The sequence below is a fragment of the Lissotriton helveticus genome, chromosome 11 (assembly GCF_964261635.1).
Source record: "Lissotriton helveticus chromosome 11, aLisHel1.1, whole genome shotgun sequence".
In the NCBI taxonomy this organism is placed as follows: Eukaryota; Metazoa; Chordata; class Amphibia; order Caudata; family Salamandridae; genus Lissotriton; species Lissotriton helveticus.
The window spans coordinates 604,241,635-604,265,354 of NC_136072.1; the positions used below are offsets into that span (position 1 = coordinate 604,241,635).

At 41.4% G+C, this 23,720-nt stretch overlaps 1 protein-coding gene across 1 annotated transcript in view; it reads right to left on the reverse strand.

Annotated features, from left to right (window-relative positions):
- PCOLCE2 (procollagen C-endopeptidase enhancer 2) overlaps positions 1–23,720 on the reverse strand; it is a 346,699-nt gene that overhangs the window by 139,284 nt on the left and 183,695 nt on the right. Inside the window, exon 5 of the mRNA XM_078665619.1 lies at positions 23,074–23,210. Coding sequence (XP_078521745.1) covers positions 23,074–23,210 — 137 coding nt within the window. The remainder of the gene's footprint in view (positions 1–23,073; positions 23,211–23,720) is intronic.

The window sequence follows — 23,720 nt, forward strand, 5'->3', positions numbered from 1 at the left end:
ACTCAATAAAACTTTAATTCACAATTGTCTATGTTTGCACCTATGCGTAACGTCTATCCACCAAGGACCCCCTGGACAGAGAAAGGCATTGAAAATTGATTTCACTTTCCTTAACACAGTAAGAATATTTGTCTTGAGGATTGCTAATAACTAAGCAGAGCATTGAACACAATTACCAGTAAGGATATCTAGTTATCACCTCTACCAAGCAGTCTAATTGATCATGGGAGAAGAATTGATTTTACCTATAATATCTCAGGAAGAAATTGAATCAGGGATGCTTTGAAGCTTCAAGGCAGTCAGTAGGCGCGGGATATATTAAATCCTAAAAAACATATTTATACAGTTTTAAGGAATTAAATTTTATACAATAAGTACCCACGCTCTCTTTCATAGTCATATTGACTTGACTTGATTACCTGATGAAATATGTCAGCGGAGTTATTTTAAGGTCTGCTTCTTTCTACGGTATCTTTGTATTAATGCAATGAGGGTAAAATTGTTGACACCTAAAATAGAATGCAGGCACATGCTTTAGGACTAAAGTACCAAATTCCAGACCATTTGTCTATTATTGCAGTGCTGTTATTATCATACTAACCTCATCAAAAGTTAAAGACGGATCAAAAGCGAGGGTTGCGGGTGCGTTGTTCTATCGATAAATTGATGTTCTATGTTCTCACCACAAGGCTATAAAGTCTAAATGAAAAATTAGAGATTGTGGTACCTCTAAAGGAATAACATTCATGGTTCATTTATACCCCATATAGATTGGTGTACGAACCTTTCTCAACGAAGCCGCCTTCCCTCTAAATGGTTTTCCTTTTTGTATGTTCGTCCTATTCTTCTGGTTTATCAGCTGAAGGGGTAAAGTAATGCGATGTATTTTAGAGTATATATTTAGATGTTTACCATACAAAGTGGCCCTAAAAATAATGTTTCTGCATTAAAAGCAAAAGATCTTAATTGATATTCTACTTTCCTATCTTCCACGAGATAAGCATACCGACAGAATTTCATTTGAAGCCCACTGATTCGCATTAAGGGTGCGCTACATCCGCTGATTTTATATATGGATGACGCTGTTCTAAGACCACTCGGGCCAACCCCACTAATACTACTGTACTTTCACTCGAATTTGCAGTCCCCGCATCCAATTATGTTAGTTACGAAACAGATTGTCCATCCCTGATCTCAGAGCGAGTACTTACTTAAAAGTCCATTATTTCACGATTTCAAGAGTCGTCATGCTCCGCCGCAACCCGCAACACCTAGAGTTGTGGTATTGTGAGGAAGCTGCTTTTAAACCGTGCCGGTTGATGCGAGTGTCACTCATGAACCGGAAGTAATTTATGCGTCTTAAATTTGATCGCATCCGTTTATTCTCTCGCATATTTGTATTGAAAAAAGCATAATTATATGCTTTATGAATATTGTCTACAAGACATTGTGATCTTATTTTGTGTTCCAATCTCTTCGCGGTTCGGCGAGAGGTCGTACACAACCCGGAATTGAAAAATACAGTCTACAGCTAGTGTGGTGTGTGCTGTGTTCACGGACGCCATTTATAAACGGAGATGTTACTCGCTTCTTTTAAGTATATCTTATGACTGTGTTTTCGATATCTGCAATAGTGCATTATTCGTGGCATTGCAATATACACGTAAAGTGTGATATAACAAAAAAAAATTTTTTTGGTACAAATAATAATATTATTTTTTGGGGCACCTTTTTTTTGGAAAGGGGGTATTTTTTGGTCGGATTTCTCCATAATTGCACGGTCTGCTTCCACATTACATGTAACTTATTCGATCATACAAAGTATGTCTCGCTACAATGATTCTGGCCTTCAAAAGAAGACTGGTTTAATATTTCTGAAACGGGTACTACCAATACATTTTTACAGTAGGTAGATCGTATTGTTTATCAACCAAACAGCTGTGTTTGTGGATAGCAAGACAAGTCCTTTTTTCGTTTGCATATAAGCAGGTAGGTAACTGCAGCATCGAGAATATTGCAATCTACCTGAGATCTACCAATGTAATATATGCAAAACCAAGTCTTGCCTATTAATGCGACTCCTGGCCATCTAGAGATGTATTAAATGTCAGCAATTCGCCCCCCAGAATGTAACACTGGATTAGAATCTATTTTTCAGTATAACTAGGTTACCTGGGGGAGCTCAGTAGTTTGATACAGATATAATTACTAATAATCAGTGGCCGAATCTAAGTTACTAACTGACAGAAAGGGGCACTAGATGAGATTTAGGCAGTATTGGTTACAAACCACGCTATATTCTCATTCAATCCCTTACGTACACTATCAAATTGGAAAATCCAAAAACATTCCCTTTTTCTCCGGGTGTCTGCTATCAGTTGACCCAATTTCTGGTGTACTTTTTCTATTATGCACCACTTCAGATCAGTCTCTTTATGATTTTTCTCAATACAGTGTTGGACCATCGGTGCTGTTGTTTTTCTTGTTCTTATAGCGGACTTATGTTCACTGAATCTTGTCCTGAATTCGCGACCCGTTTCGCCAATATAGGCTAACTCACATGGGCATAGGATCAGATAAATGATATTGCTACTTCTACAATTTGTGAGAGATTTTAAAGTTACACTTACATTGTTGTAGCTAATCGTTTCTGTCGTGAGTGCAGAGTCACAGGCGTGACACGCCCCACATCTGTGATTGCCTAAGACTGGTCTAAGACCTGTAATTGAGGTTTGAACTCCAAGAGTTTTTGGATGATTCCTAGTGTGAACTAGACGATCTCTCAAATTTCTGTTGCGTCTGTAGGCTATTAGTGGTTTAGGATATTCCGTTTCATTGTCTTCAGTGTTTAAAATCCTCCAGTTCTTATTTATCACATTTTTGATTTTGTAATTAAGAGAAGAATGATTAATTACACATGTAATCCTGTCGGAGGGTCTGCGTATTGTACCTCTTAGTAAGGCATCTCTGTCAAAGTATTTCGCCCTCTTGAAGGCTTGTCTGATTAGTCTCCGAGGGTATCCACGTTTGATCAATCTTTCCTTTAGGGCATCCCCATGTATCTGATAGTCAGATAGATTGGTACAATTCCGGCGAATTCTCAAGAATTCTCCGAATGGTATCGAGTCCTTCTGGCAGTGCGGATGATAACTCCCAAATTGGAGGATGGTATTTTTCGCCGTCGGTTTCCTAAAGAGGCTTACCTCCAACAAACCGTTTTTGCCCGTAATCTCAATATCTAGGAATTCAACTTTTTCATGGCTGTAATTTGAAGTGAATTTGAGATTGGGGTCGCTTGAGTTCAACCAAAGAATACATTCTTGAAGGTTGCTCTCCTCGCCTCGCCATACAAAAAAAATATCATCAATAAAACGTTTCCAGAAAAAAATATTTTCAAAAAATGGGGCTGCATCGTTAAAAATATGTTTCAATTCCCATTCCCCCATATATGTGTTGGCTACACTGGGGGCACAAGATGCCCCCATGCTGGTACCCTTGATTTGTTTAAAAAGGGTACCCTCATAGTCAAAAAAGTTGTTAAGGAGGACCAATTCCAAACATTGGAGAATAAAGCCATCCGGCCTATTGTCAGGGTATCTTTCCAATAACTGTGCTACTGCCTGTAACGCTTGACACTGAGGGATGTTGGTGTACAAAGCCTCAATGTCAAGCGTTACAAGCAGATCGATGGTAGAATTGAATTCAGTGCCCTCGATTTTGACAATCATGTCCCCCGTGTCCTTAATGAAAGACTCGTACTTTTGAGTCAAAGGACACAGGAATTTGTCAACGTACTTTGACAACGGTTCTGTGCTCGAGCCAATTGTGGAGATAATGGGACGCATGGGTGGTTCCTTTTCGCTTTTATGGGTTTTGGGCAACCCGTACATCGCTGGCGTTACTGGGTTCGTTTTATTGAGAAAAACCAATTCATCCTCACAGATGAATCCATCTCGAAACGCTTCTTCAGTTGTCTCCTTTATGGTCTTGTTAAGGTGATACAATTCTCTTGGATGTGCTGCCCTGTAGTGTTCTTTTATACTGAGCATCTCTCGCATTTTTCTATCATAGTCAGGTCTGTCAAAAATTGTGATTCCCCCGCCCTTATCACAGGGTTTAACTACCAAGCTGGTATTGGTTTCAATTTTGTTTAAAGCTAAGTTTTCTTTTTTAGACAAATTAAAGCATGGTTTGTTAATTCCAGTTAGGAGGCGTTTGATGTCTTGCAACACAGTACGCTCAAAGATTTGGACTTCAGGTCCAACCATGTCCAAGGTTGGAGTGAAGACTGAGGGTGGTTTACATCCAGAGAGATTGTCTCCAGTAGATAAAGGATCTCGTCCTTCAAAATACTTCTTCAGCCTTACTTTTCTGAAGAAGGAAAAGAGATCTTCATGTAATTTGAACTTATTCAGTGAGGTACAAGGGACAAATGATAGGCCTCTACTCAGTAATGCAGACTCATCCTCACTAAGGGAAGCTGATGATAGGTTGTAGATTGGCAGGGTATTTTGGGAATTCCGATTTATAGTGGTTGTCTCTGAATCTACCACCAGTATTGTTGGTGCCTGGTTTTCACATACCGTTGCTGTTGTTGAGGTTGTGGGCTCATTGTCTGTGGTCCACCCCTGTCTTGTTGCCAATGAACTGACCTCCCTCTGTATTGGCCTCTCGCTAAAAAACCCCTATTATGGGTGTTTTGATAGCCTTGTCTACCCCTGAATGAGCCAGAGTTGAAGCGCCCTCTTCCAGGGTCGTTGTAATTTTCTGCTTCTGAGTCAGAGGATCCTGTATCAGAGAAGTTTGTATAATTCCGTCTATTGCCATTATCATAGTTCGTTTGATAATTCCCTTGATATCCTCCCTGATAATAGTTAGGATTCAGGTAAGGATAAATCTTTTCTTTCGCAAACCAACGGACATCTTTTTTTAATTTGTCTGTTTTCTTGTTAGTTAGGTATGTGTCAAAATCTTTCATTTCTGATTGGATTTTATCTAGTTTATTCTTAGCCTCTTCTACCGCATCAGAAGATTGGAGTTTTTCTTCCAATGCTTGGATCTCTTGGCCTATAGAGTTGATCATATCTCTAGCTGTTTCGATGATCAACATCATCCAGTCCCTGGAGCAGCGATTAGATATTAATGACCACCGCTCCAGGAACTTCCGAATCTCTATAAATAATGCTGGTGCATTTCGTACTCGAAGGCCTGATGGTATAACTCCTACCTTTAGATATTCTAGCATGTAGAATGCATGAGATTCAATCCTTTTTAGTTTCTTTTTTAGATTGAGAAGGTTTTGCCACTCACTATTGTCTCCTAATGATGTAGTCATTGAGTTGGTATTATCTACTACATGTCCTAACAAGGAATTAAATTCTTCATCACTGAACCCAAAGGTTTGTAGTCCCTCCATGACTGACTGGTGTATAGACAATTAGGTGGAGATTTAACCTAAAATTGGTAATATGGGTACGTCCAATCCTACGTGGAGGTTTTATGGCACAATGTTTACAAGTTAATAATGATCAAAATTCAGTACACTAACTCCAGTGAGAGCAGGTAAACAAACAGTTACACAGGTGCAAACACAATGATTTAGAACCAGGAGGATGAAATTTTTCCTCCCAGTTGTGAACATCAAGATTCCCACAGTTCAAAAACCGTGAATACAACAGCAAAATAATGGGACCCCCTCTGAGACTTACTTTTGGCCAGGGAAGAGAGAGGACAATATAAACAGAATAAAGAGAAATTCCCCTATGGCCTTATGATTACATATGCGACATAGTTCAAACTATAATGATATATATAAATAGAATCCCAAATGACACACAATATTACATGAGCAACTATTTTTTATTACTTTCTTTTATTCATTTACTTTTTTTGCGCATGAGTTACCTTCATTTTCTACTTTTTTTTGTGTTAAGCATATTCATCGTATACAAAATCAATAAATACTATACATAATCAGAAAAAAATTTTTTTTAAACAATACTAAAGGAAAAACCCTGTTATCCACACATACAACAACAATCACTCACTATTCATGCATACTTGATACTGTTACCCACACAACATACAATACAATCAAACGTTTTCTGTGCATGAGGTAGTCCAGATGGCTTAGAGGACTAAGTACGCCAGGTCTACGCGTTTCGGTGGATTGACACCACCTTCCTCAGGACCAACAGATTTTCTCCCTTAAAATCTCGTGGAGACAGGGTTTCTGTAATAATAAATATGAGTAAATCTATCTTGTGGTCAAATAATGGGATTCACAATCACTCAATAAAACTTTAATTCACAATTGTCTATGTTTGCACCTATGCGTAACGTCTATCCACCAAGGACCCCCTGGACAGAGAAAGGCATTGAAAATTGATTTCACTTTCCTTAACACAGTAAGAATATTTGTCTTGAGGATTGCTAATAACTAAGCAGAGCATTGAACACAATTACCAGTAAGGATATCTAGTTATCACCTCTACCAAGCAGTCTAATTGATCATGGGAGAAGAATTGATTTTACCTATAATATCTCAGGAAGAAATTGAATCAGGGATGCTTTGAAGCTTCAAGGCAGTCAGTAGGCGCGGGATATATTAAATCCTAAAAAACATATTTATACAGTTTTAAGGAATTAAATTTTATACAATAAGTACCCACGCTCTCTTTCATAGTCATATTGACTTGACTTGATTACCTGATGAAATATGTCAGCGGAGTTATTTTAAGGTCTGCTTCTTTCTACGGTATCTTTGTATTAATGCAATGAGGGTAAAATTGTTGACACCTAAAATAGAATGCAGGCACATGCTTTAGGACTAAAGTACCAAATTCCAGACCATTTGTCTATTATTGCAGTGCTGTTATTATCATACTAACCTCATCAAAAGTTAAAGACGGATCAAAAGCGAGGGTTGCGGGTGCGTTGTTCTATCGATAAATTGATGTTCTATGTTCTCACCACAAGGCTATAAAGTCTAAATGAAAAATTAGAGATTGTGGTACCTCTAAAGGAATAACATTCATGGTTCATTTATACCCCATATAGATTGGTGTACGAACCTTTCTCAACGAAGCCGCCTTCCCTCTAAATGGTTTTCCTTTTTGTATGTTCGTCCTATTCTTCTGGTTTATCAGCTGAAGGGGTAAAGTAATGCGATGTATTTTAGAGTATATATTTAGATGTTTACCATACAAAGTGGCCCTAAAAATAATGTTTCTGCATTAAAAGCAAAAGATCTTAATTGATATTCTACTTTCCTATCTTCCACGAGATAAGCATACCGACAGAATTTCATTTGAAGCCCACTGATTCGCATTAAGGGTGCGCTACATCCGCTGATTTTATATATGGATGACGCTGTTCTAAGACCACTCGGGCCAACCCCACTAATACTACTGTACTTTCACTCGAATTTGCAGTCCCCGCATCCAATTATGTTAGTTACGAAACAGATTGTCCATCCCTGATCTCAGAGCGAGTACTTACTTAAAAGTCCATTATTTCACGATTTCAAGAGTCGTCATGCTCCGCCGCAACCCGCAACACCTAGAGTTGTGGTATTGTGAGGAAGCTGCTTTTAAACCGTGCCGGTTGATGCGAGTGTCACTCATGAACCGGAAGTAATTTATGCGTCTTAAATTTGATCGCATCCGTTTATTCTCTCGCATATTTGTATTGAAAAAAGCATAATTATATGCTTTATGAATATTGTCTACAAGACATTGTGATCTTATTTTGTGTTCCAATCTCTTCGCGGTTCGGCGAGAGGTCGTACACAACCCGGAATTGAAAAATACAGTCTACAGCTAGTGTGGTGTGTGCTGTGTTCACGGACGCCATTTATAAACGGAGATGTTACTCGCTTCTTTTAAGTATATCTTATGACTGTGTTTTCGATATCTGCAATAGTGCATTATTCGTGGCATTGCAATATACACGTAAAGTGTGATATAACAAAAAAAAAATTTTTTGGGTACAAATAATAATATTATTTTTTGGGGCACCTTTTTTTTGGAAAGGGGGTATTTTTTGGTCGGATTTCTCCATAATTGCACGGTCTGCTTCCACATTACATGTAACTTATTCGATCATACAAAGTATGTCTCGCTACAATGATTCTGGCCTTCAAAAGAAGACTGGTTTAATATTTCTGAAACGGGTACTACCAATACATTTTTACAGTAGGTAGATCGTATTGTTTATCAACCAAACAGCTGTGTTTGTGGATAGCAAGACAAGTCCTTTTTTCGTTTGCATATAAGCAGGTAGGTAACTGCAGCATCGAGAATATTGCAATCTACCTGAGATCTACCAATGTAATATATGCAAAACCAAGTCTTGCCTATTAATGCGACTCCTGGCCATCTAGAGATGTATTAAATGTCAGCAATTCGCCCCCCAGAATGTAACACTGGATTAGAATCTATTTTTCAGTATAACTAGGTTACCTGGGGGAGCTCAGTAGTTTGATACAGATATAATTACTAATAATCAGTGGCCGAATCTAAGTTACTAACTGACAGAAAGGGGCACTAGATGAGATTTAGGCAGTATTGGTTACAAACCACGCTATATTCTCATTCAATCCCTTACGTACACTATCAAATTGGAAAATCCAAAAACATTCCCTTTTTCTCCGGGTGTCTGCTATCAGTTGACCCAATTTCTGGTGTACTTTTTCTATTATGCACCACTTCAGATCAGTCTCTTTATGATTTTTCTCAATACAGTGTTGGACCATCGGTGCTGTTGTTTTTCTTGTTCTTATAGCGGACTTATGTTCACTGAATCTTGTCCTGAATTCGCGACCCGTTTCGCCAATATAGGCTAACTCACATGGGCATAGGATCAGATAAATGATATTGCTACTTCTACAATTTGTGAGAGATTTTAAAGTTACACTTACATTGTTGTAGCTAATCGTTTCTGTCGTGAGTGCAGAGTCACAGGCGTGACACGCCCCACATCTGTGATTGCCTAAGACTGGTCTAAGACCTGTAATTGAGGTTTGAACTCCAAGAGTTTTTGGATGATTCCTAGTGTGAACTAGACGATCTCTCAAATTTCTGTTGCGTCTGTAGGCTATTAGTGGTTTAGGATATTCCGTTTCATTGTCTTCAGTGTTTAAAATCCTCCAGTTCTTATTTATCACATTTTTGATTTTGTAATTAAGAGAAGAATGATTAATTACACATGTAATCCTGTCGGAGGGTCTGCGTATTGTACCTCTTAGTAAGGCATCTCTGTCAAAGTATTTCGCCCTCTTGAAGGCTTGTCTGATTAGTCTCCGAGGGTATCCACGTTTGATCAATCTTTCCTTTAGGGCATCCCCATGTATCTGATAGTCAGATAGATTGGTACAATTCCGGCGAATTCTCAAGAATTCTCCGAATGGTATCGAGTCCTTCTGGCAGTGCGGATGATAACTCCCAAATTGGAGGATGGTATTTTTCGCCGTCGGTTTCCTAAAGAGGCTTACCTCCAACAAACCGTTTTTGCCCGTAATCTCAATATCTAGGAATTCAACTTTTTCATGGCTGTAATTTGAAGTGAATTTGAGATTGGGGTCGCTTGAGTTCAACCAAAGAATACATTCTTGAAGGTTGCTCTCCTCGCCTCGCCATACAAAAAAAATATCATCAATAAAACGTTTCCAGAAAAAAATATTTTCAAAAAATGGGGCTGCATCGTTAAAAATATTTTTCAATTCCCATTCCCCCATATATGTGTTGGCTACACTGGGGGCACAAGATGCCCCCATGCTGGTACCCTTGATTTGTTTAAAAAGGGTACCCTCATAGTCAAAAAAGTTGTTAAGGAGGACCAATTCCAAACATTGGAGAATAAAGCCATCCGGCCTATTGTCAGGGTATCTTTCCAATAACTGTGCTACTGCCTGTAACGCTTGACACTGAGGGATGTTGGTGTACAAAGCCTCAATGTCAAGCGTTACAAGCAGATCGATGGTAGAATTGAATTCAGTGCCCTCGATTTTGACAATCATGTCCCCCGTGTCCTTAATGAAAGACTCGTACTTTTGAGTCAAAGGACACAGGAATTTGTCAACGTACTTTGACAACGGTTCTGTGCTCGAGCCAATTGTGGAGATAATGGGACGCATGGGTGGTTCCTTTTCGCTTTTATGGGTTTTGGGCAACCCGTACATCGCTGGCGTTACTGGGTTCGTTTTATTGAGAAAAACCAATTCATCCTCACAGATGAATCCATCTCGAAACGCTTCTTCAGTTGTCTCCTTTATGGTCTTGTTAAGGTGATACAATTCTCTTGGATGTGCTGCCCTGTAGTGTTCTTTTATACTGAGCATCTCTCGCATTTTTCTATCATAGTCAGGTCTGTCAAAAATTGTGATTCCCCCGCCCTTATCACAGGGTTTAACTACCAAGCTGGTATTGGTTTCAATTTTGTTTAAAGCTAAGTTTTCTTTTTTAGACAAATTAAAGCATGGTTTGTTAATTCCAGTTAGGAGGCGTTTGATGTCTTGTATTGTTTAAAAAAAATTTTTTCTGATTATGTATAGTATTTATTGATTTTGTATACGATGAATATGCTTAACACAAAAAAAAGTAGAAAATGAAGGTAACTCATGCGCAAAAAAAGTAAATGAATAAAAGAAAGTAATAAAAAATAGTTGCTCATGTAATATTGTGTGTCATTTGGGATTCTATTTATATATATCATTATAGTTTGAACTATGTCGCATATGTAATCATAAGGCCATAGGGGAATTTCTCTTTATTGCTGGGCTCTTCTACACCATAATGCCTGATCAGTCTGGATTGGGTGGTTGAAAATAAATGTTTTTGTTTTGCCGTAAAACCCATTAGATTGGTCATGTCCTGGAGCCTTGAGAGGAATAGTTCCAGTGATAACGACTCATGACTATAAAGCATCTGCTTCTTCTTGATTAGCAATGTATTTTGGTAAAGATTGGGGTGTAGATCTGGACACAGTGTGATTTATTTCCTGCTGGTAAGTGTGTGCTGATCCTCCAGAGTTATGCAGATTGGGTATAATACTTTAAAGTTGATTATGGCTTGTAGCCTGCAGCTTGAGCAGACTCAGGGTGTTAAGAGTCTACAAGTGGGACATCTAGCTAGGTTTTTTATAGTCCTTCCATTTGGTATATGGAAACACTAGTATATAGATAATTTTCATAGTCTAGGCAGGTAGTTGAATAGGGTGCCTACTAACATGGCATGATGTTCTATAGATTAAAACGGTAGGGTCTTTACATGTGTAGCAGTTGCTGGAAGGTGGATTTGACTGCCCCCATTTTTGAGTTGACAGATAAACTACAAAGGGGCATATTATCAAGCATGGCGTTAACATTATCGCCGCTTTAGCGTCAGAAAACTGCAGCTAAAGCACTGATAATGGGCTTGATAATACGCCGTAGAGAATTCCCATAGAAGCCCATGTTCACAACAGAACATGGGCTTCTATTGCCGCTGTAGCTGCAGTTTTCTGCCGCTAAAGCGGCGATAATGTTAACGCTGTTTCTTGATAATATGTCCCTAGGTTTCTCACCTCGGAGTTGATAAGGTTGGTGTCACCAGAGAAGTTAGAGCTGGGCGAGAGTGTTGAGTTGTTTGAGAAGATAGGGATGGTTATTATCTCAGTTTTGGCCCACTAGGATTTGGGCTGTTGAGGCCCATCCAACTTTTGATTTCGTTGGGGTCTAGGGCAACAATATTGAATTAGTCTTTGGTTCCAGTCAATCACGGATAGAATTAGTCATTTCTGGAAGCTTTGTCTACCGGTAAGCCTATTCAGTTATGGTTAAAATGAATTACATTGCGATGCATAAAATGGATAAAGGAAACCTAGCCAATTACTTAACTAGTGATTAAAGTCAACCTACCACATCCTTAGGTTTCCCTTCGACTTTACAATCACCAGTTCTGTGTTGCTGGTTTAAGATTCAGACATTTTTGCTTGAAGAATGCTGGCTGGGAGATAAAGGTGAAAGCATGCTGGCTGGGATACAAAAGTGGGTGAGTGAGTAAGTGAATGAATACCCCCTACAGCTACAGTACTAAAGGAAAATAAATTGCTGGAGGCCCTGCAGGTATCTAATGGTTTGTTACGGGTTTGATTGAAGCATTAGTTACACTTTGATTGAGAGGATGGGGCCAACTGTTCCTCGTGGTTATATGAGTAGGAAAGGATACTGAGTTGAAGTCCCTTTTATTTATTTATTTATTTTTAGAGTTGTATGTAGTTTGAACTAGACCGGAAGATATCAGGTATCAGAGCGCTTTACATGAGCACCAGTTTTGTTACAGATGGACCCATTCATTTTTGTTAGGCTTTTGTATAAGATACAACACCAAATATGAGTTCCTCCTAATAAATCTGTGCTGAGTGATTGATCATTGTTTAGCTATTGTTTGGCTCTCTTCACAAAAGAACAAGCATGAAAACACCTAGGAAAAAACACATGAAGAGGAGAAAGTCCACAAATAAAAATGAATTGCTCTCTTTCATGTGTTTGTCATTTATTTGGACATGTACCCAAGAGAAGCGACTTTTTGGGCTATCTTAGATAAGCAATGATCAAGCAGTCAGCACAAATATATTAAGAGGAACTCATATTTGGTGTAATATCTTATACAAAAGGGACTAGCACTCTGTACCCTTTCTACCACACCATTAAATGGCACCTCCCTCACTGAGTAATTCCGTCCCTCTACACTTCAGACTGAAAAGTGACAATCTCACATTTAGAAGAGCATTAAAGATCTACATCCTGATCCTGGCATTTGAATGATCACATTGTAAACATGCCAGTCCCCCTGGATCTCATGTCCTTCCCAGCCAGGTGCATAAGATAGGCTTTGCCTCCTGAGGAAAACACAAAGGTGATAGGTGGAGAGCCTGCAAAAAGTCTCAGCCAGTGGGATTCGCTCAAGCAGCATTCCAGTCCATCATTTCTCACCAACTATGCTGCTCCAGACAAAGACCAGTCAGTGGTTAATTTGAGTCAGTGGTTTCCGGTGCTCAGCACTAGCACTTAATTGTCAACACCACATTTAGAACAGTCTGCCACATGGTGGCACTGTACATCTAATTTAGAGATGAGCAGAACAATGGTTGTTTATGAATATAATATGCATTAAAATTTACTAATACCTGCCTCCTGAGCCAGTATTTTAGGTTTGAGTACCTGGAATTATCTGAACTGTCGCACTTGCAGGTGAGAGAGATGGTCAGTAGTTGTTTTGGCAGCGATTACAAGGGCAATTGTTAGTGCAAGCTAGAGTGGCCTCCAGGCCAAGGCCCTGGCAATTATTATTCTACAAATTAAGCACTGAGACCAGTGACATTAAAATCAGCCTAGGTCCTGCTTCAGTGGAAATAGTCCTGCTGGAACTGCCAGGCCAGGTCCCCTTCAGACGGGAACACAACCAACCCAGTGTGGTTTTGGCCTGTTTATGGTTCGTCATTTAGGTATGTTTTTACCATTTAGAAGTTTTATGAGTGGAAATCATTAACTCCTTGCCTGCTCATGACGGAACCACGCTGTCATGAGCACACCGCACTGATTCCCCGCCTGTGCGGCCGAATTAGTGAACAGGCGGGGCCGTGATGGAACCACGCCATCATGAGCACACGCCGCCCGTGGCTCATGACGGCGGGGTTCCGTCACGAGCGTGGAAGCACCGCGCTCGCCCCCCACCCCCTCAGCGCCGTGGCGGAATTCGCACCACGGCCAAGGGGTTAATGACCGGAGGTAGACATCCAGCACACTCTTTTGTTTTGCACATTGGTCACAGCATTATAAATTGAGGAACAAGAATTGGTGTCTTCTCAGCTCTACAGAACAATCACAGACAGATTTATGCCACATGAAAATATCACCAGCCAAAAGTTAGGTATAACCACTGTTAATGCACGTGGTTGCCTTCGGGAAGGACGTGGTTGCCTTCGGGAAGGACGTATTGTTTAAGCATGGTAGTGCTTTGGTGACCTGATATCAGTAGTAACACAGTGACAGTAGGCCGTTGTGATGGTTATACTTCTAAGATTTGTCCCCATATGTGATCACAGGTAACCACTGTGACCTGTGCCTTGAAATGCTGTAAGACATGCAGTAACAGAGGTGTGGTAATACATTCCTATGTGACATATATTTTACTGCTTTTTTTTTTTTTTAGCGTTCTGCAAGTGGTAACTTAAATACAAGGACAATGCACATTTCGCAGATGTGGAAACATTAATACAGCATTCTGGGATTTATTTTATTCTTACTTTCGATTTGAACTGAAACGTTAGAAGGCCAAAAGGAAAGAAGGAGTGGAATCTAGAAAGGTCAAAGCTCACTTTCACGAGGGGGCACTACGAATGATCGCCGCACTGATACACAAGGAAAAATATAACTATACTTTGAAGAAAGTGAGTAAGCTTCAACGATTTTGCAATTTTTGTTTTTCAGTCGATTTTCGTTTGTAATAAATAGACCCAGGTGAAACTTCTACTACGTTGGCATAATGTTCCGTAATTTTGTGTTAAGCAAAATCCCCAAAATTATGCTGTAATGCCATGTTGTGTATCTATGTGCGGTCAGGGGCAAAAATTTAGCATGTGCACACCGGAACAATGCAAATGACCAGAACCTGAATGGCTACTCTTTGCAGCAATTTATCGCAAAAATTTGTCATTGCATCCAAAACAAGAATGGATGCATTTCGTACTAAAATATAACACCAAGGGCCAGATGTCGGTAATTCCTATTTACCGATTCATAAATACCGAATTTTACCGATTCGGTATTTATGAATCGGTAATATGAAGGTGGGAGATGTAGGTAATTCTTAAATTTGAATTACCGAATCGGTAACATTCGGTATTTACCAATTCGGTAAATACCGAATCGGTATTGCCCATTGATTCCTATGGGCCTTGCCCATTGATTCCTATGGGCCTTGAAGCCCATAGGAATCAATGGGCAATACCGATTCGGTATTTACCGAATCGGTAAATACCGAATCCTGCAAGGGTGCAGGGGGTGTCACTTTGACACCCTCTAGCACCCCAAATACAGGCATGTGTGCCATGTGGCACACATACATGCCCTAAGGGCATGTCTGTGTGTCACATGGCACAGGTGTGCATGCACTGATGTGCATGCACACCTGAATTCGGTATTTTACCACCCAATAGGATTGGGTGGTAAAATACCGACTCTTAAGGGACTGTGGCACTCTCAGGAGTGTCACCTACATGTGGAATTACCGAATCTGTAAAATTACCAATTCGGTATTTTACAGAATCGGTAAATTTACCGAATCAGTAAATTTACCGATTCTGTAAAATGCTGGCCCCTACATGCCGAATCCTACATACCGGTCGGTAACGGCCGAATTCGGCCGTTACCGACCGGTATTTCCTCTCCTACATCTGGCCCTAAATGTTTATTTTCCTTTTCGCGTAATTACATGTAATTTCACATTATTTTTCCCAAATCTCGCTTAATTATGCAGACGCAAATCGCGCAAATTTCGCAAACCGTTAGTAGTTACTCTATGGCCAAATTCTAAGGCTTTCCTCAGATAATTCTGTGACATATGTCATAAATTCAAGAAACAACTTAAACAGGGGAAATATGGTTTCAGAGGTTCAACATCTGTATGAAAGGCAATCATTTGTGGGCCTCACAAAAGTAGTTATATTAATGAATAGGTCAGAGCTTGATGTGTGTCCTCTTAAGTGGAGAAAACTGCACAAGAAGGGAGTAGGCGTGACCCCCATTTCATTCACGCTGAGATTTGGCGGACATTTTGTGCAAAGACGCTTGTGCTAAGTATGACTCAAACTTGCAATCACTGCAAACATGTCTAAGTATATCACTGCTTTTAAGCCCTTCCCTGTGTATATTAGTAGTAGAGTGCTCGCGTTTTCCCTAGAAAGCCCTGTAGACATAAATTAATAAATGAATGTTTGTGTTTATGTAAAGGCGAGTTTAAAGATTGAATATTCTTCTAGACCCCAACCGCGCCAACTAGCACCACAACTTAGCTTTCTCCTGTGCAAACAGAAATGGGAACATTTCTCAAGCGTTAAAGTACTGTATGTCTTTTCATAGACTGTCTGGACTGTCTGGAATATCAGAAAAACTGCTGTTGAATGTTTATCTAGGGAATTTGTTTTTCTGCTTTTGCCTGGAGAGCTTTTCAGGTAGCTCGTCAATGTTGGTTAACATGGTTAGTTTTTAAGAAATTGGATGCCTTCCTGTGGTGAGTATTTGTATTTTGAAGCTTGAAAAGAAAAATTCAAGAATAATGCTAGTATTTATCAGTACATTAAGCATCCCCAACGCTATACAACGAACACTGCAACGATATACATTACAAGACAGCCATTTCAAGTCTTCTACAAAGTGACTCTGGACAATGTGCACTGATGGTGTGCAAGGACAAATCCGTCCATATCTCAGAAAATGATGTTCAGTTGTGACAGCGAAAGCTATGCACATAGATGAAAACAGATATAGATATAAAACAGTTGAAAACTTGGTTAATTCAAACAATCTAACTTGTGCTTTAGCTATCTGTTGCTCCTTTTAGATAACACAGTGGAACATGTGCAAAATTAAATTTGGCATATTTCTCCAGTGAATGTTATGTTATGTTATCGTTATTTGTTATGCGCACAGCTGCCCCAGCTAAGGAGCGTCCTGGCGCAGTGACAAGGTAGGACATAACACAACAGGAACAAAGAAAGGGCATTTTAAAATAACTGGATTAAAACAGGAAGGTTTTAATAGCTCTCCTGAAAAGCATAAGGTCCTCCATCAGGCGGATGTCTGCCGGAAGAGAGTTCCAGATGGTAGCCGCTTTGACGCAAAAGGAGCGCCCTCCCGAACGGCAAAGCCTGAATCTGGGGACCACAGCAAAAGCCTGACCTTGGGAACGAAGGGCACGCGTGGGTACATAGAAGGACAGAAAGCTGGACATAATTTGGGGGCCAATATCTTTCAAAATTTTAAAGGTTAAGCAGAGAACCTTAAAATGAATTCACTTCCTCACTGGAAGCCAGTGCAAGGAGCGAAGGACATTTGACACAGAGCAAAATCTGGGCAAGCCAACGATCGCTCTGGCCGCAGCATTTTGTACCCGTTGTAGACGGGTAATTTCTGCCTGGTTAGCTCCAAACAGGAGAGAGCTGGCGTAATCCAGGCGCGAGATGACAGTGGCCTGGATCACCAGCTGCCTGGTAGGGGCATCAAAATATTTGAGGACAGGTCGTAATCCTCGCAACAGGCTGAAACAGCAAGCGGCTGTTTTTTTAGTGTGGCCAACAAAGGTAAGACCGGAATAACACCCAAAAGCTATTTTCACTGGCAGGGCTGTAGCTAAATCCTAGAAAGTGCAGATTATAAATTGTAATCGTTAACATTTGAGAGGATACTTCTAAAATAGTCATTCAAAGTATCGTTTTCATATTTATTTAAAGTCTAATTCATTGTTGAAGTATGATTTTTAATACACATTTTGGGCAAGTTACCTTTTCCCAGCCTGAAGCTCCTGGAGGCTAATTTGGATTAGCCTGCCAGAGGCTGCCCACCAGCGCTTGACCTTAATGAGGGGTGAAAACTGCTCCCAGAGCAGAAGAATGGCTTAGGCTTTGTGTATGGTGGTGATCCCTATCAGCTCAGGATAGACAGTAGGGTGGACCCTAGAAAGTCATAAACATGAAGGTGACATTTGGTGAAGCCTGCCCATTCATAGTTTAGTGTAAGTGGAGACATTTGTTCTCTATGCCCACATTAGCTAGGCTGGCCCCAAACCCAGTGGGAGGGGAGATACCCCCAGAACCAGTTTTGAGTGGACACATAAGAGAGGGCTGCTCATTTCCATAAATAGGCCCCTGACTGGCACACCAGCTCCCTTCAAGGGAAAAGCCTGTGCAATCTGAGATTTCCATTAGAACGGTACAATGTGGATAGCCTGCAATATGGCTCACAGGATGTGCTTGAAAAGTGGGGAGGGAGGCCAGAGAACTTTTCTCCCACTGGCAAGTGCAAGTCATAAATGTGACACCCCACAGAAACCTCCTGAAGACATTTCTGGACTTGTTGAATATAAGAAGAGGACTGGACGTGCTGTTTGGGACCTGAAAGGAGCCCCGAAGAACTGGACCTGCTCCATCTTGTACCCAGGACTCGAAGGGTTAGTTGGCTGACTTTCTGTGTGGCTACGAGAACACAACAAGCTGCAAGAGGCTTTTTTCCTGAAGTGACTACTTGGCCAGTACCAACTGGACCTGGACTGGAACTTATGTCCTGGCCCCTAAGTGCCGTCCCTGAGATCCTGGGAGCCTTAGAATTGGCCTAGAGGAGCTGCTGCAGAAACTCTGAAAATTTGGGACTTGAAACATTTTAGGACTTCCATATAAAGGGTCCTATCAGTGGGACTTCAAGGCAATGGTGCCAGTTTCAATGAAACTAGGTTGGATACAGCTCAGGTTTACCCTGCTGGAGGCTGAGCTCAGCTGACAAGTAAGTGCTATTACTCCTTTCATACAATTAAATATAACAATACATAACATATAACATAAAAAAATGATTTGAATGGTGAACTGAAATTTCACCCCAGCACAATTCTTTCCAATGTGTTATGATGCTTGTGGCATTTTCAGGACACACTTCAGCAACTCTATATGAATTACTAATGCTCATGAGCTAAGTCCCCTTTTAACAGATGAAATAGCCCATCTGCCAACAGTGTACCTTGTGATAAAACAGTTGGCGCACAATCTGCCAGGGTAAAGGCATTGCCAGTGAATACATTGTAGTAGACGATTTATGGTGTGAAAATGGTGGCCACTTTGGGCAAATGAGATGCTGCACCTTAACCCAAGTGTGGACATGTAGGCTGAGGAAGGACACATTTAATAGATGATTGATTAGTGCTCTACTCTAGCTGGTTTGATAGTAGTCAGGAGAAAACACCGAAGCCCATAAAAGTTTTACGCAAATACCCCAGTTTACTGCTTACTATCCCTTTCATAAATTTGTGTTCAATTCAGGATAATTCTTACTCTTATTCTCTGGGGGAGAAATATACATACGTATGTATGTAGATAGACAACTTTTAACTCTTGCATAATACTGTAAATGAAAGGATTGTTCAGTGAAACTCACACACAGGCATCAGGAACAGGTCAAGCTAAAGAGTGCCAACAAGTACATTACAAATTAATAATCTGATAGGGGTGCATTTTACGTCTTGTGTATGCATTATTTGTTGTGCTAAAATACTGCTGGTGTGGTTCAATGGTCCAAGGACTGAGAGCAAAGGTGTTGGGATGCTGCTGAGCTAATGATCACTGGGATAGAAGGAACGAGTTTATAGTGTTGTAAAGGATGATACAAGGTGATTGTGCAGATCCTCTGGGCAGGATTGCTTTTGGTCCTACCACAGTTATTTTGGGAGTGTGTGGGCGTTCAAACAGATTCACAGAGACAGGCACTGGAGGTAACGCAGGTTTTATTGTTTTAAGGAAGCGCCTCCTCTGAATCACTCTCCGGTAGTAGGGTAGGGGGAAATCGGATTCTGTCTCCGCGAGGGATTGTCGGTCTTTGCGTCTCTCTGCTCCGATTCCTCTCCTTTCCCGGTGACTTCTGGGACAGGTAGTCCGGTAGTCAGCCGTGGTGTCTTCCAATTCGGGGCAGTGGTATATGGAAAGAAAGAGATGTAGGACAGCCGTTAGTCCTGGTGTTTAGGTACACAACGTTTTAGGGCAGGGAGTGAGGGTCACACTTGCAGAGTCAAACCCCGGTGTCTTGTGGTGTCGGTTCGGTGAATAGGGGGGGGGTTGTGCAGAGGAAAGCCGTGTGAGGTTTTCAGGGAGGTTTAGCCCATCTACGTCCCGCCCAGCCCGCAAAGCGTGACCGTACCTGCGAGAGCCACACTTCCCTTGAAGTGTGGCTGGGCGAAGCACCTTTTCGTTGGCCTCCTGGCTTGTCGCTGCAGTCGTCTGCTCCCTCGCTCGGCGTGCCACCTGTCGCCTCCTCCTCCTCGAGGTTTCGGGGTCCTGCGGCGTCTCCTTTAGCTGCTCCAGGCTCTCCTCCGGTTATCTTCTCCTTCACTACTCCTGTACTCCAGTCCGTTCCGTCGCTCTCCTCGTCTCTCCATCTAACTACTCCGCCTCCGGGCGATGAACACACCTGTGTGTGTTCAATGCTGGGTTTTACCTCGGACTCGTGGGCGTGGCTTGGCTCGAGTTCTGCCCAGTTAAAGAAACAGTGTTCGTCCTGGAAGCCAGTCTCGGGTCTGTGGGGGATGAGTTCGTCTTCTTTCCAATTTTCCGGCTGCTGTTTAGAAAAGGGTGAAAGCAATAGTGTTTTGTTCACGTTTGATTGGTTCAAGTCCTGTCGCATAGGGTCCTCCGGGTCCCCCTCGTCACAGAGTATCTTTAGGATGGAAATTAAATTGTGGAATAGTGCTTGGCATAGTCAGATAGGGAAACCTTACAACTTCCCAGAAAAGTTAATATGAGCAAAGGCTTGGTCGTTTACACCATTCAGTATTTCGAACCACTTACAAACAGGACTACAATGATGAGTCAGAGCTAGGTAAGCGAATTTGCCAGGGCATGCTTGCCACTACCTCTAACAGTTTATGTTATTAAGGGGAGAAAAAAGTCAGGGGCATGTAAATAGTGTGAACTGTCTCGTCACACTATTGATTTAGACAAATCACTACACCCTATGGCAGTCTCTCTACCCAACATCTCACTCGCTCTTGTCAGTGCAAATGGAGCAGTCAGTTCTCAAGCAAATATAACCATGCTGGCAAAATCCTTTTTCTTCAGCGTGACCGTATTTCTTCAGAATTAGAGTGGCAAGTCTAATTCTAGACCATGGGCTACAAAAGGAATATTACTTAAAAGTACTTTGTCTCCACCCCATGAACAACTTGTGAACAAATGTGGCAGAAATGCATGGCAATGCCCTTCAGTCGCAGTGGCTATTCCAGTTCTCTGCATTAGTCAGTCTTCATTGAAGAACACGCGTAGGCCATATTCTGAGGGAACACACAATGTCCAAGAAAGGGGAGTTGATCTGAGTGCAATGTAAGGACATTTATGCCTTCCATACCTCCACACCTATTTTTTCATGAAGATGTTTCTACCAGAGCCACATACTCCGCTCCCCTGAAGGACATCCTTGAAGTGTTAACATGAGGTGCTGAAATCTCCTTGGGTATGGTGGGATAGCTAGGTTGGCAGTAGGTGCAGTTTGAAGCTATTGAGCATCTTACATTCAGAGCTCTGCAGTGACATAAAACACTGTGAAAATGTTGGTGCCACTAATCAGAGGAATTATATCACTTGGGTGCAAATGTGGGAGTGGGGATTGCTCAAAACAAGCATATAGATTAACTTAGGGCTGCTCGGTAGTATCCCACTTTCTTGGAATTTTTGTCCATTCCAGAACTTGTTTGTAACTCTGGAGAAGAAGCCTCCTGGTCTGACAGAAGCCTTGGTTGAGAGGTAGAGAAACTAGTTTCCGCATCTGAGCCACATGGTTATATACACCTGTCTCTACTAGGAGAACTTCCTACCAGAAAGAGCCAGGTTGAAGAAACTCCCTTTGGAAGCTGCACAGTCCTTTCAGAGGAGGCTGCTAACTACAGAGAACTCTGAACCAAGAGGAATATCTTCTGTGTTCCAAAGACATAAAACACAAACATATTTATAGATTCCAACATGCTTATACAGTTAAATATTTCTGTAAAATTATTTGAGTCATAGTGATAATGTTATCATGTTTCTGCCATACCTTCAGTAATGCTGTATATATTTGTGGGCAATTTTAGAGAACAGCTCAATAGTCTTTCATGCCTAAGTGTTTTGAGAATATATTAATTCCCTCATTCATCCAGAGGCACACAATTTGCATTTTAGAGGGAGGGGTCCTGTTTGGCCCAGGGTCCATTAACTCCTTCGGCGCTTATGACGAGCTCAGCTCGTCATGAGGCACAGTGGAGCTGTGCTCATGACGAGCTGCGCTTGTCATAACTGCCGTGAAACGGCCACGTGGGGATAATTCCCCTCGTTTGCGGGGTGTTCCATTAAGTGGGCGGAGTCATGACGAGCTCAGCTCGTCACAAGCACAGCTCTACTGTGCCCCATGATCAGGGCCGGACTGGGAAGCAAAACCGGCCCTGGCAAAGTGCTCGGCCGGCCCCCCCCTGGGGTTGGGGGTGCCGCCGAGCTCTTTGCCGGGGCCGGTTTTCGGCCGATTTTGTTACAGGGCCGATTTTGCAGCTATGCTGCAAAAACGGCCCTGTAACAAAAACGGCCCCCAGAGGCCCAAAACCGGCCCCCACCCTTGCGGCGCACCGGGGGATTGCCCGGTGCCCGCAACGGCCAGTCCGGGCCTGCCCATGATGAGCTGAGCTCGTAATGAGTACAGCGGCGCCGCACGCGACCCCTCTCCCCCCGCGCCGCGGGGGAATTAGCCCTGCGGCGAAGGGGTTAAGCATGAAAGTCATAGAAAAAAACAATGCAAATGTGCTCCAGTCCAGGCAAGTGGTTGCATGGGTTCCTACAGTTTACTCTACAATACAGCAAAGGCGAAAGAGGAGTGTGTGAGAGGGTATGCATGCGAGTGTGCATTTGTGTGCACTTTTTTTTTAAACACATTTTATTTGTCAAATAACACATATAGAGCGGAGCTCTGTACCACAGAGACTTTGCAGCATCAACATACACCATTTTGACTTTGACTATTTTCATGTGAATACAGGAAAAAATGAAATGCAATACAAATGAAACAGAACAAAAGGACTATAACCCCACCCAACTCGCACTTCTGTATGTTTGATGCAGAAAAAAAATATGATCAATCATAGAAAATAGATAAAACAGACAATAAATAAATCCCATTGCAGTCTTTTTTAGCAGTGGATATTCACCTAGTGCTACGACTGCGTGATGTGCTTCGCAGGCAAAAGACATATTGTGGACCACATTTGTAAAAAAATGCGTGAATGCGTCAACGTTTTTGAATGAATGAAGGCTACTCACGCTGGTGGACTGTCCCCACAGAATTTCCCAATTCGTTTGGCATCGTTGATTTCCCCACCATTAAAAATTGCCACATAATCGTATCTGCAATAATTATCTCTTTCCACATCAAACTTCTCAAACTTTACCTCAATCACCTGCAACAAAAGAAAAGAATACCTTGAGTGTTTCGGGGGGATCTATCCAGTTGACGTGTATATCGTATTTTGATGTAAAAAATTGGAATTAATTTCCAAATCACATTTTAAATCTGAATGTGCAGCCAAGATAATTCTCAGCAAACGCTGACATTTGCAAATAAAAAAGAAAGACCCAGATTAGTGAACGTTTTGTCCTGCCTGTGTGAACAGATTGCAAATAAGCTCTGACAATGCCAATAGGTCAGGCCTGTTATTTGTATACTATGTAGTATATTAGTTTTGCTCAAAAAATTCTAGAAGGAGAGACATCTCATGTAGGACCGGCTTTAGTGCTGGTGGCGCCTGGTGTGACAATCATTTTTAGCATCCTCCTCCCCATGACCTCCTCCATGATTCCCTCACTTCTACCCACCAAAAGTGCCCCTAAACTCTCCATAGGAAGCCTCTCACATACATTTAATTTGTTTTAAAAAGCTGGTAAAGGCTGGCTTTATTAATCCACTCAGT